Source organism: Strigops habroptila (assembly GCF_004027225.2).
Source record: "Strigops habroptila isolate Jane chromosome 13 unlocalized genomic scaffold, bStrHab1.2.pri S16, whole genome shotgun sequence".
Classification (NCBI taxonomy): domain Eukaryota; kingdom Metazoa; phylum Chordata; class Aves; order Psittaciformes; family Psittacidae; genus Strigops; species Strigops habroptila.
Genome location: NW_022651054.1, coordinates 12,047,051 through 12,062,917, shown reverse-complemented (window position 1 = coordinate 12,062,917; position 15,867 = coordinate 12,047,051). Strand labels below are relative to the sequence as shown.

The window sequence follows — 15,867 nt, the reverse complement described above, 5'->3', positions numbered from 1 at the left end:
GAAGAAAACAGCAACTCCCTGGAGAAGAGCTGCCACTAGCTGGGCTGGAAATCAGTAAACTGCCTGCCTCCACAAAGAAAGCTCATGCTTCCAGTGACCTTGGAGTTCGATGCAGAATGTGAATGGGCAGGGAAAAGTGTCACAAATTTCCAGGCATAAATTCTGGCTACGAGAAAAGCCCTGGGAGCATCTGTTTTATAATACTGCACTAGGAATACTTCTAGATTTAGAAGCAGCTTAAACATAGCCACAGTCAGCAGCACAAGTCTGCATAAGATCACTGCAGCAGTTCTTCACATCTACATTTATTTGCTGGCTGTGCTGCATTGCATCACCCTAATATATCCATCTTACTGAGTCTGCTTCCTTCTGTGCCAACAGATTAGCATTAGCCACCTTAATAGGACTCTATTAACATTTCCTGATTGCATTACACACCAGCATTGCCTGGACTCACTGATTTGATTTACAGTGTCAACCAATGCATATTTTATTGTATTATTTTGTTTCATAGAATGAAAAGACCAGCCCTGCTTAAAAATACAGGCTAATGACACTTGATGCTGCTATGTCAGCGAACTTTCTCTTTACCAAATTTGTTGACTGATTCTTAAAGCCAGACTTCAGCAGTGTGTTTGCAAGCAAGATAGCAACTTACATTTCATTTCGGTTGTTCAGTATCACAGTTTCTGAAAAGTGGAAAACCATATGGAAGTGCAATGCCTTTAACAAAAATCCACTACATCACTAATTTGCCACTCTCAATAGTTGAACCGGAAGCACATGTAGTAGTTCCCACAAGCTGCTGAGGCAGACAGACTGACAGTAGGATACAAGGGCAACATTTCCAAGCGGCAAAGCAGGTTGCTACACTCGCCTCTTACAGAGGGAGCTGACTAGGGGCTTGCCCTGAGTGCACAGCCACAGTAACTGCAGGGGAGAAGACTAAAGCAAAGCCATCTTGTAGCACCATGCACAGAAGCTGAATTCCTTAGCTAGACTAGCATTAATTGTAATTTATTGTAATTAAGATTAGTTCTAATTGATTACAACCAGTGATTTTCTTCTGTAAAAAGAAGTCTTGCTTTTTTTCTTCAACAAAACCGGCTGGAATTCCGTTGGTACTTCACTGCATCTGTGATCTGGTGACATGAGATGAGGTGAGGTGATGTGTGAGTAAAATGCAACACCGAAAAGCACTCTCTTGATTTTCCCTGCACTAAATCATTTCACATTTTAATTTTGCTGTGGCTGACACGATCACATATCTGCGTAAAGACAACTCTTGCAGGACCTAGAGAAAACAATTTTCCACATTGTAGATATAGTAGATCTGAATTTGTGGTTCACCAAACTTCACAATACATCCCAACCTCACAGCAGCTGTCATTATATAAATTCCTAAAAGCAAAGTCACTTCTGGATATTGTCGAAAAAAGAATCAGTTAAAGTAAGATCTTTTGATGTATAGTATGCTCATTAGCCAATTCACCCATGTTAGATATTGGTTTCTTTTAGCACTAAGATGTATAAATAAGGGTCACAACTGAAATCTATATCCTGTACAGCAGTAGCTTCCATAAAGGCGAGAGCAACAGATACAATCTGTTGCATACTTTTGTGATATGCTGTAAAATAGAAGACTGATCCCACACTTGAATGAGCACCTAAACTCATCTCTGAAGAATGTTCAGCTGCTCTGAGCCTCATCTACCAGAGGGAAAAAAAAAAAAAAAAAAGAGAGAGAGAAGAAAATCTCTTCCCAGGAACATCCAGGATCTTACTTGACTAAGAACTGCTACAGAAATAGTTATATGTGACATTCATACTTCTGTTTGAGGGCAAGTCAGACTGCACCTCTGTAGTCGTCATTCAAATTTAGATGCAAGGCAAATTTCATCCTTGGTGTTTAGTGATTGTCTATAGTTCCAGAAAACTGCAGAAGAAATAGCTCCCACTCATGTAATCAATCAGCAGCTCCTAATGCCATCCACCCAAAGAAGAAAAAACCCACTATGATCATGCAATCTCTCATATGTCCCACAGACCTAAGGAGCAGAGCAACCATGGAAAATGCCAATCCCACTTTCACACACACACACACACACACTTGCAGAGCTCATTTTCTCATAGTTTCATAAGCAAATCATCTTGCTGAAATCAACAGCAGTTGAAAAGTGTATATAAGAGAAGAATCAGGTCTAGTTTCTCCTGGTTGGGAAGCAGAAACCCCAAACTGGCAATGATGTAACAATTAAGCAATGGATAAACACTCTATTCCGTGTTATCTGAGGGTGTTTCTAAAAGGGGAAGGGGGAGGAAACAAGCAAACAAACAAACAAAAACCAAGAGGAATTAAAGTGACCTTACTGGTCTGTAGCTAACATTGTCAGAACTAAGGAAATGGAAGCAGAAAAACAGACAAGAAGTGAAAGTAAGGCCTAACAGGTTCTGAAAAGCACTTTAAGAAACAAAGGTCTTCCTCTGAAAATTGAATAGTTAATGCTGCTATTCCCGACTTTAACTACTTTCCTATAGAATTTTGAAAGGTCTAGTGTCTAAAACTCATTCATCCCCAAGCATCCTAAGACAGAATGGCTCACCACTGTCACTCAATAATTCCACACACTCTGCTGCCAGCATCAAAAATGCTGTTTCAGTATCACTCATTACACAAAGATCTTATTTAAAATGCCTATCAAGTCAGGAGAAAGGCATATACTTGTTCCACTCCAGTTACTAACACTACCTCTGACTTGGAACAAAACAATACTGTACATGGTAGGCCCAGGTCTTTAAGTGTAATACACGTGGAGATGAAGCGTGTGCAGAGCACAGTAATACCTTCCGTAAAACAGAAGGTTTGCCTGCGGAAATGATGTCCTCTAGTGGACAGCACTCTTTACCAAGGCACAGGCCTCTGCCATTGGATCTAATGAGTCGAAAATTCATTTTACAAATGCACTGGGAAGTAAACCTAGCCCTGCTGTGAAACCACAGCCATGTTGCCTTTCTTCACTGGTTCTGGCTTCTCCTCAGCTTGAATTAGATTTCAAATACACTGACTGCTGCTGGAAAAGTAAACCATGATTTCATTCATCACTCTTTACAGCGGAACTTCACCAGCAGGATCAGCACAAACACTTTGGGAATGAAACAGCGATGATTTTATACCTGAAGTGTACTAGTGAGAGGGCAGAGTAGAGCAGTAGGCACAGTCCAGAAGGTTCAGTTTAAGAATCACTCCAGCATCTCCTAAAAGCCACCTTCTCCTTGACAATGCACAAATTAGGCTGTTAAGCAAAGAGGACAGACAGAAAGAAATAAGGCTGATCCAAATGCCCCCACCAGCCCCTCATGTGCACTGGCAGTATCGCCAACGAGCAGGCTAGTCCAACAGACTGTCCAGGCTCAGGTGTCCTTGTACCAGACTTCCAGGAAGATGCATTCAAGCAGCCTGTGGTAAGAACAAAAGTTTTCATTGGATGCACTTACCGCAGCAGGCTTTCCTCTAAAACTAATTCAATATGATTCATATTCCTGTCACAATACTACAGATTTCAAGCTTTGCAGCAACCCCAGCAGTTTGCTACATCTTTTGCCTGGTAATAATTAGAATTTGCCAATCAAGCCTAGACATAAGCAGACGCCACAGACAGGCAGCCATAAAAAAAACCACTCCTGAACACTACTAGCACACCAACCTAGTTAGCCAAGACAAAATAGCACACAGTGTTCTCATAGCTACTGAAAACTCAGTCTTTTATATAACAAAGTATTGAAGACTGAATCTCAAGAAAAAAGTAAGCAAAACCAGACTCTGCTTCACAATTAAAACATCTCCACTTGTCAAAATGTGTTTTAGAACTGTGGCCATTTTGAATTCAGGGACAGTTTTCCTTACAACATTAAAAAGCACAAGTCATTTTTCCATTCGAAAGAGACACTGGGCAGAAGGAATGACCTTTGCTGTTGCCACTCATTGCTGTTGCATAATAATACTTCTTTCTGGTTTTGTGGGTTCCCGATGCTTCCTGCCTACCCATTAAGTGATTTAACTGAGCTACCCACAGTGTTACCTAATGACTACGCAGCTAAGACTTACTGTAGGCCAAAATTACCCAGTTATTTTCTAGTTATGTTTTATTTCTTCTTTGGCAATCGTAAAACTGAAGATGTACTTTAAAAAGATGTGAATTTAACTACTGGAGGCACTCCTCAGGCTCAGGAGCTCAGGCAAAACAGAGGGAGACGCTGACCCTCTCTCCAATTATTCTAAAGTGAAAATTAGGCCCCCAGGACAGCGGGTGGCTGGCCGGGAGGCAGAGCGGAATGGGAGGCCAAAGGGGAGAGCGCATAAGGCCAGAGGAAGATGGGGAGGAGAGGGGGAGAGGAAATTAAGAGTGGCAGGCTGAAGGAGAGGAAAACAGGAAGCCAGAGAGAGGAGGCAAATCAAGGAGTGGGAGGCCAATGGAAGGAGGGAGGCATCTAACCAGCCTAACTGGTATCTGCTTATAAGGGATGTGATCCTATTTCATTCTTCCCACCAGGGAGGGCAGCCACCTGACCCTGCAGTTGAGCCTGTAAAGACTGTAAAACCAGCAAAAACCAAATTTTCTACAAATTTCAGATAACAAAGAGTTTTCCATCTGTTTGGTTCCCAGAACTAGGCTGCAGAAGAGTTGGGGCAGCTTGGGAGCTGGCATGGGAAAGAGGTGGAAATACACAGAATTTTTCTTACTGGTAGCAGCAAGCCATAAGATCACCAAACCATACCTTCCATTCATGAACCTGCAGTACTCTAAGTGCAGGCTGAGTGCTGCTCTGCTGAAATCTCTGCATGCTTACAGTCTTGTGAATTGCAGACTTGGAAGCACCGCTAGCACTTCAGAAAGAAGAGACAAGAGGAAGAATTAAAAGGGACAGAAGTGCACAAAAGGGACTTTGAGGACAATTACTAGGACAAAGTTCCTGGTACTCATCCTCAAGTAGCAAGTACTTAAGGACAAGATGAAATGCAAAAAGTCAGGAGCATATAAATTGGACTTCATCTTAAAGGTCTTTTCCTATCTAAACGATTCTCCCTAAATGGGAGAAAAGGAGAAGAAAGGTAATCCTGAAAGTTCAATAAAGCAAGCAGGGTCCTGGAATGAATGAAGTCATTAGATTTATTAGAGAAGGTGCAACCCAGGGAAGAGATGTTACAATACTCCCTGAGAGCAGTCCTGGATAACAGAGGCAGCATACCAAGACAGGATTTCCAAGAGGTGGGAGAAGGGTTGACAGGTACAAAGGAAAAATTGAGAGGTGAGGGGAAGCATAAAGTGGTCAGTTTTGGAAAGAAAGCAGCTTAGGCCAGGAAGTGGAGAGCAGAAGCAGCTTGAAGGCAGTCAGCAAGATTGACCAGATACCTGGAAAGGGTCAGGAGCTCCCTTTATTCTCATTGTGGCTGCATCAGTCCCTAAATAAAATTCAAAAGGAGAGCAAAGAGCACAGCTGACAAAGCCAGAGACATAGTTAAAGGCAGAACAAAGTCCACATAAAATGCAGGTTCTCTTGTCAAGACAGTCAAGTGAAAGAGCTACTTGAAGGAACAGTCCAGATGCCACTGTAGTCAGAAGTACCCAATATAACCAACTCCTCTCTCCCATTCCTCACACAGTGTCTTTCCTCTCACAGCAATTCAGCAGCAAGTCCCTGATTACCTACTCCGTATATCCTTCAACTGGCAGTTCTGCAGCAGATGGTTAGGACAGGCATATATTTGCTACTGAATACAGGAAACAAATCAAGTAACAAAGTCATGCAGGCCTTTAAGCCCCTATTTTAAGGTACCAGCAACATTTGCAGTCTTGCCCTTTATGGGATTACTGGCAAGATGGAAGAAGAGAGAGAGGAGGTTTAGCAAGGCTGTTCAGGCTCTAAATCCTAGATCAAGCTTTCCTGTAAATGTGCTACATCTCTTAGAGCTGTTTTTTGAAGCTTCAGATGCCAGCTTCCCACAGCAGAAATTAACTTCACCCCCCTTCTCAGCAGTTTCATCACCTCCTCCAAACTAACTCTCCAAAACCAGATATGAATATTCTCTAACCTTTTCCTGCAATGACTGTAGGTGGACTGCCTGCATTACATCTGAAAGACTACTTTCACAGCGCAGAGATTTTGGCTTTCTGAGGAGGATCTGGCATTTTTGAGTCACTGCTGTCTGTTAAAAAATGAAGTAGGAGATGAAGATCAGATACCACACCACCCCCACAGACATGTCAGGTAGTGATGTACAGTTGCTGCTATGTGGTTTTGCAGTATGCAATCCTGCAAATGTCCAAGTATTTCTGTGCAGAGACCATTCCAAGCCTTAAGATCTGGAGCCCACTAGGTGGGATCTGGCTACCAAAACAAGTCGACCACCTCCAAAAACCCTTCATAAGCACATGTGTCATTCTCCAGTGATTAAGCAGCATGTTTCACGGCTCCTAGAATGATGGTGTTTCTTTGCATTTGTGATGAGGTTACAGAACTGGCAGCGGCTACACGGCAGGGTATATGCAAGCAAAACAGCCACATTTCTTTATTTGTGCATATTCCAGCTCACATTGATAAACTCAGCTGCCTCAAGAAGTGCAGACACTTCTCCTGCTCCTAACCCTGACATGTTCTGCCGGAGCAACTTTTTGAATGGTCAAGTTATGCTTTTATTTACAGTAAGTAGTAGTGACATCATAAAGCTGGCATCAAAAGTTGTATTTTGTCTACTGGAGTGGAATCACATTGAAGAGAAGTATCATCCTTCAAAATTCCTGTGCAAAGTTGGGTTTGAACAAGCAAACTATGTACGCAGGTTACATTACTCACATACTACTGACAATGAAAGCAATACTGCCTTATTTTCCCATCAAAGTTAAAAGGACTGCAAGCTAATGGCAAAGAAAAAACAATGAGACCTTTCCCCCATTTATTTCATCATCTTCCAAAAGATGGAGAACAACTGTTTAGTTCAATACTGTATTTGTATCTTCTGAAATGATTGATGCTCTCATGTTCCTGAGCGCTACGTCTCTGGGCTGCCAGCAATCCATGCCTATTTTGGGGAAAAAAATAAAAAAATAAACACTGCTAGGCAGACTTTGGGTTTAGCCCTAATGTTACCGTGCTGCTGTAAATCTGTGCCATGAAGCCGCACCAAACTCCAGGCAAGTTTCACATACAGACCCGCACGCATTCAGTTACAGCACAGTTAGGCCTTCACCTTCAAAGGCAAAGGTCTCTATGTGCAACCTAGAAGAAAACCACTTCTGCAACAGCAAGAGGTTCCCCGGCAGTTCTGCTCGTTGCGCTGCGCTTTCCCGCACACACAGCGCTGCCACCGGGGCTGGCCGGCCGCTGCCCGGGCACAGGGCGGCGGGGCCCTGCTGCCGAAAGCCCAAGCCCTCCGGCCTCCGAACTGCCCCGGCTCTGCAGGAAGCACGAGCTGAAACACGTGAACCCGCAAGGCGCAGGAGGGGCTTCACCCGCCTCCTCCCTCAGGAAGTCCTGCCCAGCAAACGCACCTTTGCCATTTTAAGAGGTGCGCTTGGCTTCGGCGTCCCAGGCCGTTTCTCTTGAGGAGGCGGCAGCGAGCATCGGCTCCACAAGGCGGCAGCCGCAGAGCTCCTCTAGAGCTGGGAGACCCTTCCCTTCCCGGCACCGCGGAGAGCGGGCAGGAGGCCGGACAGCGGCGACAGGCGCGGACGTGCGAGGTGCCCCCGCAGCGCCGCACGGCACCGGCCGACGCGGGCACCCACGGCAGAGCGGCCCCGCTGGTTAACAGCGGGGCGGGAGCCGCGCCCGCAAGAGTTCGCATTCACCGTTCCCGCAAGACGGCGGCGCGGCTCGCGCGCGAGGCCGCCTGCGCGGCAGGTGCCTCACCTCTGCGCGCGGGGCCGCGCGCGCTCCCCTCGGGGCTGCCCCCGCCCCGCTCCCCTCGGCGCTGCCCCGCGCCGCGCGCTCGGCGCTCACCTGGGCGCGGCGCTTTCGCCATGTCGGGGCTGTCCGCTCGCAGCCGCGCCGTCGGCAGCCGCGTCAGGTGCTCGCCCGCGGGGCCCTCCCAGCGCGCCGGTACCCCGCGCTCCACCGCCCCATCTGCTCCCGGCAGATGCCCCGCGCCGCCCACTCGCCTGCGGCGCTGAAAGACGCGACCGGGAGACGCCGCCGCGCCGCTCGGTCCCACCGCGCAGCCCGCCCGCCGCGGCGCAGCCGCCGTCGTTAAAGGCGCAGCGAGCGGCTCCGCGGAGAGCGGGGGCCGGGCCGGACCAGTGCGGGCAGGTGGCTGTCCGTAAACCGGCCTGAATCGAGCGGTCGGCGAGGCCCGAGCAGCCTCGCTGCGGGTCTTCCCGCAGGTTTGCCTCGCTCGCCTCAGCGGCAGGGTCCCGCGCCGGAGCATTTACACCGTGCAGCAATGGCACGCTACAAGATGCCTCCCAAGCTCCTGTATTTACATAATGTGGTGGTAGGAAAGGCTGGAGTTTCGGTCAGGAAACACTAATACCAGTATCAGTTTGAGAGACGCTGCTTTTTCCTGCCAGCTCAACTGTCTCTTCCCTGCTGTCCTTTGCTCAGAGAAAGCAGACCCTGAATAACATTTAAGAGCAACCTTTGCCTTTAATCAAAGTTATATTAGTGCCTCTCTGAAAACACACTTTAAAATCAGATTCTGACCTAGCCCTCGAAAGAAGGTTGGATTAGCATTTGATACCAGTTTAATAGGATTGGTTTGCAATTTGAAGATGAACAATTGAACGTGAACTATTGAACTATGCCCCATCTATTTTTCAACAGGTTTTTAAGGAAATCGTATCAATAAACTGTGCTGGAAGAATATGCTTTACAAAGCAGTTTTTTCATTTTCGCTGCTCCAGATTCTATCATCTAGGAGTCATTGCAGATGTGCTGCCTCCCACTCCCAGCCCTGTCCTCCCCCAAGGAGGTAGAAAAAACTTAGACCTTTGCACAATAGCTCTGGCTGTAAAAAAGCACAAGCTCTGTTGTTGTCCATACACACCACCACGATTATTCCAAAATATATTCATCCTTAATGACTCTTTTGCACTGGGCTAGATGCAGAGACTTTCTCTTGGCAGGGCTGCTCGATCAGGCAGTTAGCGGCAGCCTCTGAAGGCGGCATGAACCACCTCCCTCCCGGGGAAGAGATTCATTTACATTGACCTGAATACTGAAAGCAGACAACTGCCACCCCTTGACAACATAAACGTCCACGAATTTCTTTCCCCTGAAGACTTGAGAAAGCTTCAGCAATTGCAACTAAACCCTTTTGTTACATAAAGGCATGCAGGTTTTGGATTCAATTTTTTTTTTTCCATGCATTACAGAGGACTTGTAGAACTGCTACAAGGGTCACTGCCAAATAATAATGTAAGAAAAATACAGTATGCCAGGCAATGGCCTGAGCTCAAATGCCTTTCAATATATTTATACGTCCAAATACCTGTTGAGAAAAGAATCTAATTCCAAACACATTTACTCTTAATTCTGAACACATTCTGGTTTGCTGGTGACCCAAGTTGTCCCCCTTAAAACAGAGCAGAGAAACTCCTCTCAAGACAAAGCCTCTGTCAAAAGATGCTCCCCATCATTACTAGGTTTTCTGGTGAAGATGTCTAATTATAGAAATGACACCTTGTACAAAACATGGTTTGCATGCTAATTCATGCAGAAAAAACATCAACGCAGTAGACAGTGCCATGTGTTGGAGGCAATGCAGAGACCCCTGAGGATGGGCGCTCAGAGAAGAATGCTACCAACTGACACTATTGCCCCCCTGAAAACATCTGTCCACCTAATGATCCGACCCTGCTCAAACTGGGCAGGGAAAGTTCCTCCAGCTGTACACTTCAGATCCTCGGTGGCAACGCTGAAAGTTGGTTGGTTGCTATCTCCAGGACCTAATTCAAGCCTGGCTTCTATAGAGGTGTGCCTGCTGACATTAGGTTCAATCTAGTTTAAGCAGCCTTGGGAAACAAACCAGGAGACTGCTGAGGAAGGAAGGGAAATGAGAGATCTGTCTTATAGAACCAACGTTGTTTGTCCATAGTCAGAAGATAATTGCTTATTTCAGGAAGGGCTGATGCTGAATGCAGTTCCATTAGCAGTTATGGGACTTCAGTGATACACCGGTGTAGGACTTGGGGAAAGCAGCTGATGAGGAGGGTGCAGTGAAGGTCAGGAGAAGCCTTTAAGCTCAATTCCTATATCCTATATCCTGTGAAGTCATCACAGAATGTGAGAGGGAGCCCTAAGGAGCAGACACCACATTGAATCAGAGAAAACAGCAGGCCCTAGAGCAGCTCACAGCCAAGTGTTCCACGTCAGCCACCCACTAGAAATGGGTTGCACTGTGCTGTTTTACTTTGAAGGACTGAGAAATTCTCTGGCAGCAGATACACCTGCTTCGTGGCTGCTCATGCCAGTGAAAGAGCCAAAGAAGCTGTCCAGGACCCAAGAACAAGCCTTGAGATGGCAACTCTTGGAACGTAACCTCAAATAGTTTAAGAGGCCTCTCCACACTGTTTACATGTTACGCACAGCCAAAGTAAAAAAGAGACAGGACATGTCAGAGCTCAGCACGTTAGAGGAGAGCATTCTCCTCTAAAGGGAACCAAATCATAATCAAAGGCATAACAGAAGATAGCAATGGATGGGCAGCTGGTCCAGCAAAGACTTTATGGTATTCCCAGGTGCAGTGAATTGTCTAGCAGGAAGGTACGCGGCTTAGTGAGGAGGCTGTGATGTTGCCAGGTTGCTCCTAGCTCTGGTTAATCCCAGATACCAGAAAGGCCTCGTACAGCCCTTATTACTACAGTTGCACTCACTGACACCAGAAATACTCAGCTTCGCAGCTAAAGCTGGATGTGTGGCTGTAAAAGTCCACAACAGACACAAGGCAGGCAGACAAATGCCTGGGCCTGGAATGAAAACTTTCCTGCTGGTATCGCAGGTTTTGCTCTGCAGAGCAGCAGGGTCTAATGGCCTTCAATTGAAAACAAATGCTAAAACCTGCCATGTCTGTGGATCAGTTTGCTCATACTATAATCTTTCTGATTAGATATTTCATTCTTTCAGTGTGAAACAGCTCAGATTTTGTCCTCTTGGCTCCCCAGTCTAACCCACTAATATAAATAGTAAGAATTTCTAGTAAGAATTTCTATTCTTACTATTAATAGTAAGAATAATCCAGACTCTCTAAGCTCAATATTACTGATATTCACACTGCTTTCTGATTTTTCCATTAAAAAAAGATGGTGATAAAATTGCAGGGTCTGTCCATTTCAGTGGATAATTACAGGGCATCTGTTCTTTCAATGTGGAAAAGTCTATCAGTTTCCCAATGTTTCTTTTCACAAAGACAGTGTGTTTTCTTTAAAACATTGTTATAGTGGCTTGACGCGTTGCTAGGAAGCCTCTTCCCAGAGTCTGATTGCTAGTCCATAGCAGAGTAAAATGTTAGGGAAGACCGGCAGGAGGAAGGACTGGATAAATGCAAGAAGATGCGTTGATGAATATCAGCTTGATCCTAAATCCATTTTTTTTTTTTTTAACTAAATGAGGGACTGGGTATTAAAAAAAAAAAGCAACCCCCAAACCCAGAAAACAAAACCAAAAAACAACCAACTGGATACATTCGGGAGAACAAAAATGGAATGTTAAAGGAGTAATGTGACAGCACAGCTCTGTGTGCTTTAGACAGTAGGCTATTTTTAGTCATCTGTTTCCTAACTGAAATGCTGAGGGGAGAGGGAGAAACCGTGATACCAGGATTTTTAAAAGCATCTGTGGAGCATTCCTGTTCTGCAGCACAGCAGCTGTGTGCACAGACATACTCAACCTCAATTTCCACTGGCTTTCTGAGGCACAGGCCAGTCTCAGCTAGGGCAAAACTGCTCACCCTGCTGCTGGGAGCGACACTGCAAGTGGCTGAAGTCTGCCATAGGTTCACAGCTCCCAGCACCCAGCCAGGCTTGTGGAGAGCTTGCTGCATGACAGACAAACCTGGGTGAACCGTGCTCATGCTCCAGCCATGCTATGAGTGAGGTAGGGGAACGGAGCCCAAGGAGTTGGGCACAGAAGGGTAGCTGAAGTTGTAGCTGTCCTATGCAGCAGGATGGAGACATTCACATACAGCCTGCTGTGCATATGCTGGCCAACTCCATGCACATAATTTCTCTCGGTGACACCCATAGCCCTCTTATTTATCAGTACCATTAAGAGAAGGCTATGGAACCATCTGTGTAATGCATGGGGAGAAGTAATGTCAAGCACGCAGAAACTATGTTTTCAAGGCTGATATTTTCAAGCTCCTTCATGAGCCTCAAGCTCAGCTACTCCAGGATACATACAGTCAGCCTTTCCTCTTCTCTGGCAAAAGGGAGTTTGCCAAATTTTTGAGTCTTCATCCTGGTGAGTCTTCAAAAAACATTACTGGACTGCAGGTATTTTTTCCCCCCTGCTTCCTTGCCACAACCCAATTCATCTTCGCTTTTGGCACCAGCCAGGTGCATTGAGCAGACATTCATGGTATTCAGATGTTTGGGTAAGATTCAACCAAGCAGCAAGGTTATTGTGGAGAGAGACTTGCCTCTTCCACTTGTTCTGCTTCTGCATAATTCACTGCCTAAAGAGTCACTGTCACATTGCCCACAGGACTAAACATATACAAGGCAAAATAAATCCATTGCATCTTTTCCCTACAGCACTGGCATTCACTGATCCAGAGCCTTGCCCTCTCTAGGGCTAGGCAGCAGGCCTCTGCTGGTCTTAGACTGGTAATGGGGCTGGACTCCTTCTTAGCAAAACCCACAAGGTACAACATGTCACTAACTTTCACCCCAGCCCTAGGGAATGCTGGCTGTGCCTGCAGGAAAAGTCCAAGCCTGCAACTGTTTCCAGGCTGTTTGTCATGTTCTAGAAATGGACTGAAATCTGGATTAGAAGACAGTTTATTGGGGCTTAGATTCAGAGACAAAATGTGCCATCAACAGCTTTGTCACAAAGCAGAAAAGCAAAGTCCCTGGACCTCAAGAGCATATATTTTAGAGCCTGTACACCACCACTCCACAACCTACCCCCAAAACCCAAGGCTAGCAAGGGCTGTTGGAGAAGCAAAGGATGATGTTTCAGAAAGGGAACAAATGTGCTAGTTGCTGACTTCTGTTTGATTTCTTTGTATTATTCTCTGGGCAGCCTTCATCTTATACAGTTGGTTCTATTTCGGGCAGATTTCAGGACACTCTAAGAGACAGCTTAAGGAGCTGCCTATATGGAATTGCCCAGCTTGATCTCCCTGGAGCATCTCAGTTCCAGTCCGTTTGAACAATGCTCTTTGTTTCACTAACACTGTGGACTTCCTGTTCTGTGCCAGCTCAAAAAGAGACAAATTGCTACAGTGAGTTAAAAAAAACAAGAGGAAGAAGAAAGAGAGTCAGCATGTGCATTTTAAGAAGTTTATTAATAACTGACATGGATGGTGCCACCTCCTGCTGATATAATCATTGTTAAGCATGTGCTCCTGAGGTGGTTAGAAACCTACACTGGAACTCTTGACAACAGCCACGCTTTTCTTTCTTTGCCTTTTAAAGAAGCTTACTTGTTCTCTGCCTCCTTCCTGCTCACCCTGTTCTGGCTGACTGGTTCTTTCCTCAGCCTAAATACTCAGACTGGTTGCAGAGGCTTCGCTGTACAAAGAGCAGTTGGTGCCAGATCAGCTCTGCCAAGTTGCTCATGGCCTCAGAACAGTCTTCAGCTGGGCCAGACCAGCTTTTTACTGTCAGCCCACAGACCTGCTAAGCCCAAAGCTGCCACTGCTGCAGCACAGAGCGCAGGGGACGGGGCTGACATCCCTCCTTCTGGCCTCAGCATCTTGAAACACCAGCAGAAAAATAGCAGTGCTCTATCGCTGTAGTTTGATTTGCAGTTCAAACACAGCCTGTAGAGAGGCTTTGTACAGCTACTAATCCCACATAGGCCCCTGCTGAAGGACTTTTACAACTACAGGGATAATGTAGGGCTGTTTCCTGGTGGAATGGGGAATCTATTGACAGCCATTTCACTCACAAAATTATCTAAGTTATAGCCTTTCCTGGCCTCCAAGCCTATTAAACCTTACTGTTGCCTAACCTCTGACACATGCACAAACAGGAAGCCAAAACCTTTCCCAAAAGAAGAAACGATAAAGGAATTCTAATCAGCTAATACAGAATGAAGTAGATCTTTTCTGCAGAAAAATCTTCTTTATAGGACACCCTCTCTCTTTCCCTCTCTCCCAGCTCCTGTCTAAGCCTTCCAAAATTAATAAGCCCACCTTACACGACACGATGACCAGGCTGAGGTTAACCAAAAGGCTTGGCAGGCTAGAGCATACCTCAAGCTTTCAGCCCTGCAGGTTTATTCCTTCACAACAGGGTGCTGTTATACACTGATCCAGCCCTTTCAGATCCGGGCTGCATCCACTCCCAGCCAAGCAGGCCGGCTCAAGGTCAGGTTTATGTAATGGGGTTACAAGAAAAAACACTGAAACAGATCCTTAAGGGAACTAGTTCAAGACACCAGTGACATCCAGTCCCTATTGATTTTAGTGCGAGTCCAAAGGGCTACCAAGCAGCTTCAAAAATCACCAGAGCGAGCCAGGTTCTGGCTCCACAGAGCTTTAGGGTATTAGAGGGTGGATGATGAATGCTTAATGCATAAGGAAAGGTTACAGTTCTCACTGTATACAAAGTACCATTAAAAAAATTAATCTGTGTTATCTAGGTCCTGGGAAAACATTCCTAACAGCTAATTGAGCATAACTTGAGAGCTACTCAGACATAATTCATGCTTTCTCTTTATTCCGTTCTTCCCCCAGTTCTCATACTAATCTAACAGTCTGGTCCACTATGTATTCCCCATAGGAAGTCTACCTCCACCAACCTCTAGAGCACTGGCCTGCTCCAGAAACCCAGGCTCTGAGCGGGGACCAGTCTCACTCCTCCAGCTGGCTCCCAGGCAGCTTTCTCAGTCCCAGAAGGAAACACACAAAGTATTCCAGCAACGCCTTCTGCAGAGAGGTGGAAACAGCAAGTACATGGCCCCTCAGGGTCCCAAGCTGCAGCATTTTCACCCTGGTTACCTGCTCATACAGGCTAGGACCAGTAACACCAGTCACTGCAGCTGTGGCCAGTCCAACCCAGCCGAGTCCTTTACTCCCACACAGGGCTACGGGCTCTTACCTTCTCATGGCTACTGTAAGTTTGCTTTGTCTTGGCACCTTGAACCATTAGTTACAGCAGCAGCACCATCACCTGCGGCACGTACCCCACTTTGTCAGGGTGACCCTTGTCTTCTGTGAATGTGCCTTTGGCACAGACTAAAAATACAAATCTCCACTGAGGGAAAATGGGGCAAAAAGGAAAGCACTGACTGCAACCTTGATGCAGTGGGACCATATTCTGTGGGTTTTTAAAAGCTGGAATCTATAGCTAGATTTACAAGCTATATGTGGTACAGTAGGAATTTGATTGAAGGAAAACTGATTGAAGTTCATGAATTAGCTCTGAGTTCAGCAATTTTTACATACATGGATGTGTAACTTTAAAAGTTGCACATGTCCAAAAGCATCTTGGCAAATCAGGGAGCTGCTTAAAAGAACATTTAAAATGAAAGTAAATATATTAAAAATCAGTCCTTGAAAAATACTGCTCAGCCGTTTTACCAACATGTTGCAACCTCTGTTATGCAAAAGACAATGGGCAGACACTAGGACACAGGCAAAGCACAAGGAAACAGATGATAAATGACCAGATGGGACAACTGTACTTCACCCTGCTTCTTTTTAATCAG

General features: G+C 45.8%; 1 protein-coding gene across 1 annotated transcript in view; it reads right to left on the bottom strand.

Annotated features, from left to right (window-relative positions):
• PITPNM3 (PITPNM family member 3) overlaps positions 1–8,934 on the bottom strand; it is a 75,534-nt gene extending 66,600 nt beyond the window's left edge. The window contains exon 1 of the mRNA XM_030472960.1: positions 7,996–8,934. Within this exon, the coding sequence (XP_030328820.1) occupies positions 7,996–8,419 (424 nt within the window). The 5' untranslated portion in view covers positions 8,420–8,934. The remainder of the gene's footprint in view (positions 1–7,995) is intronic.
• Positions 8,935–15,867: the final 6,933 nt, after the last annotated feature.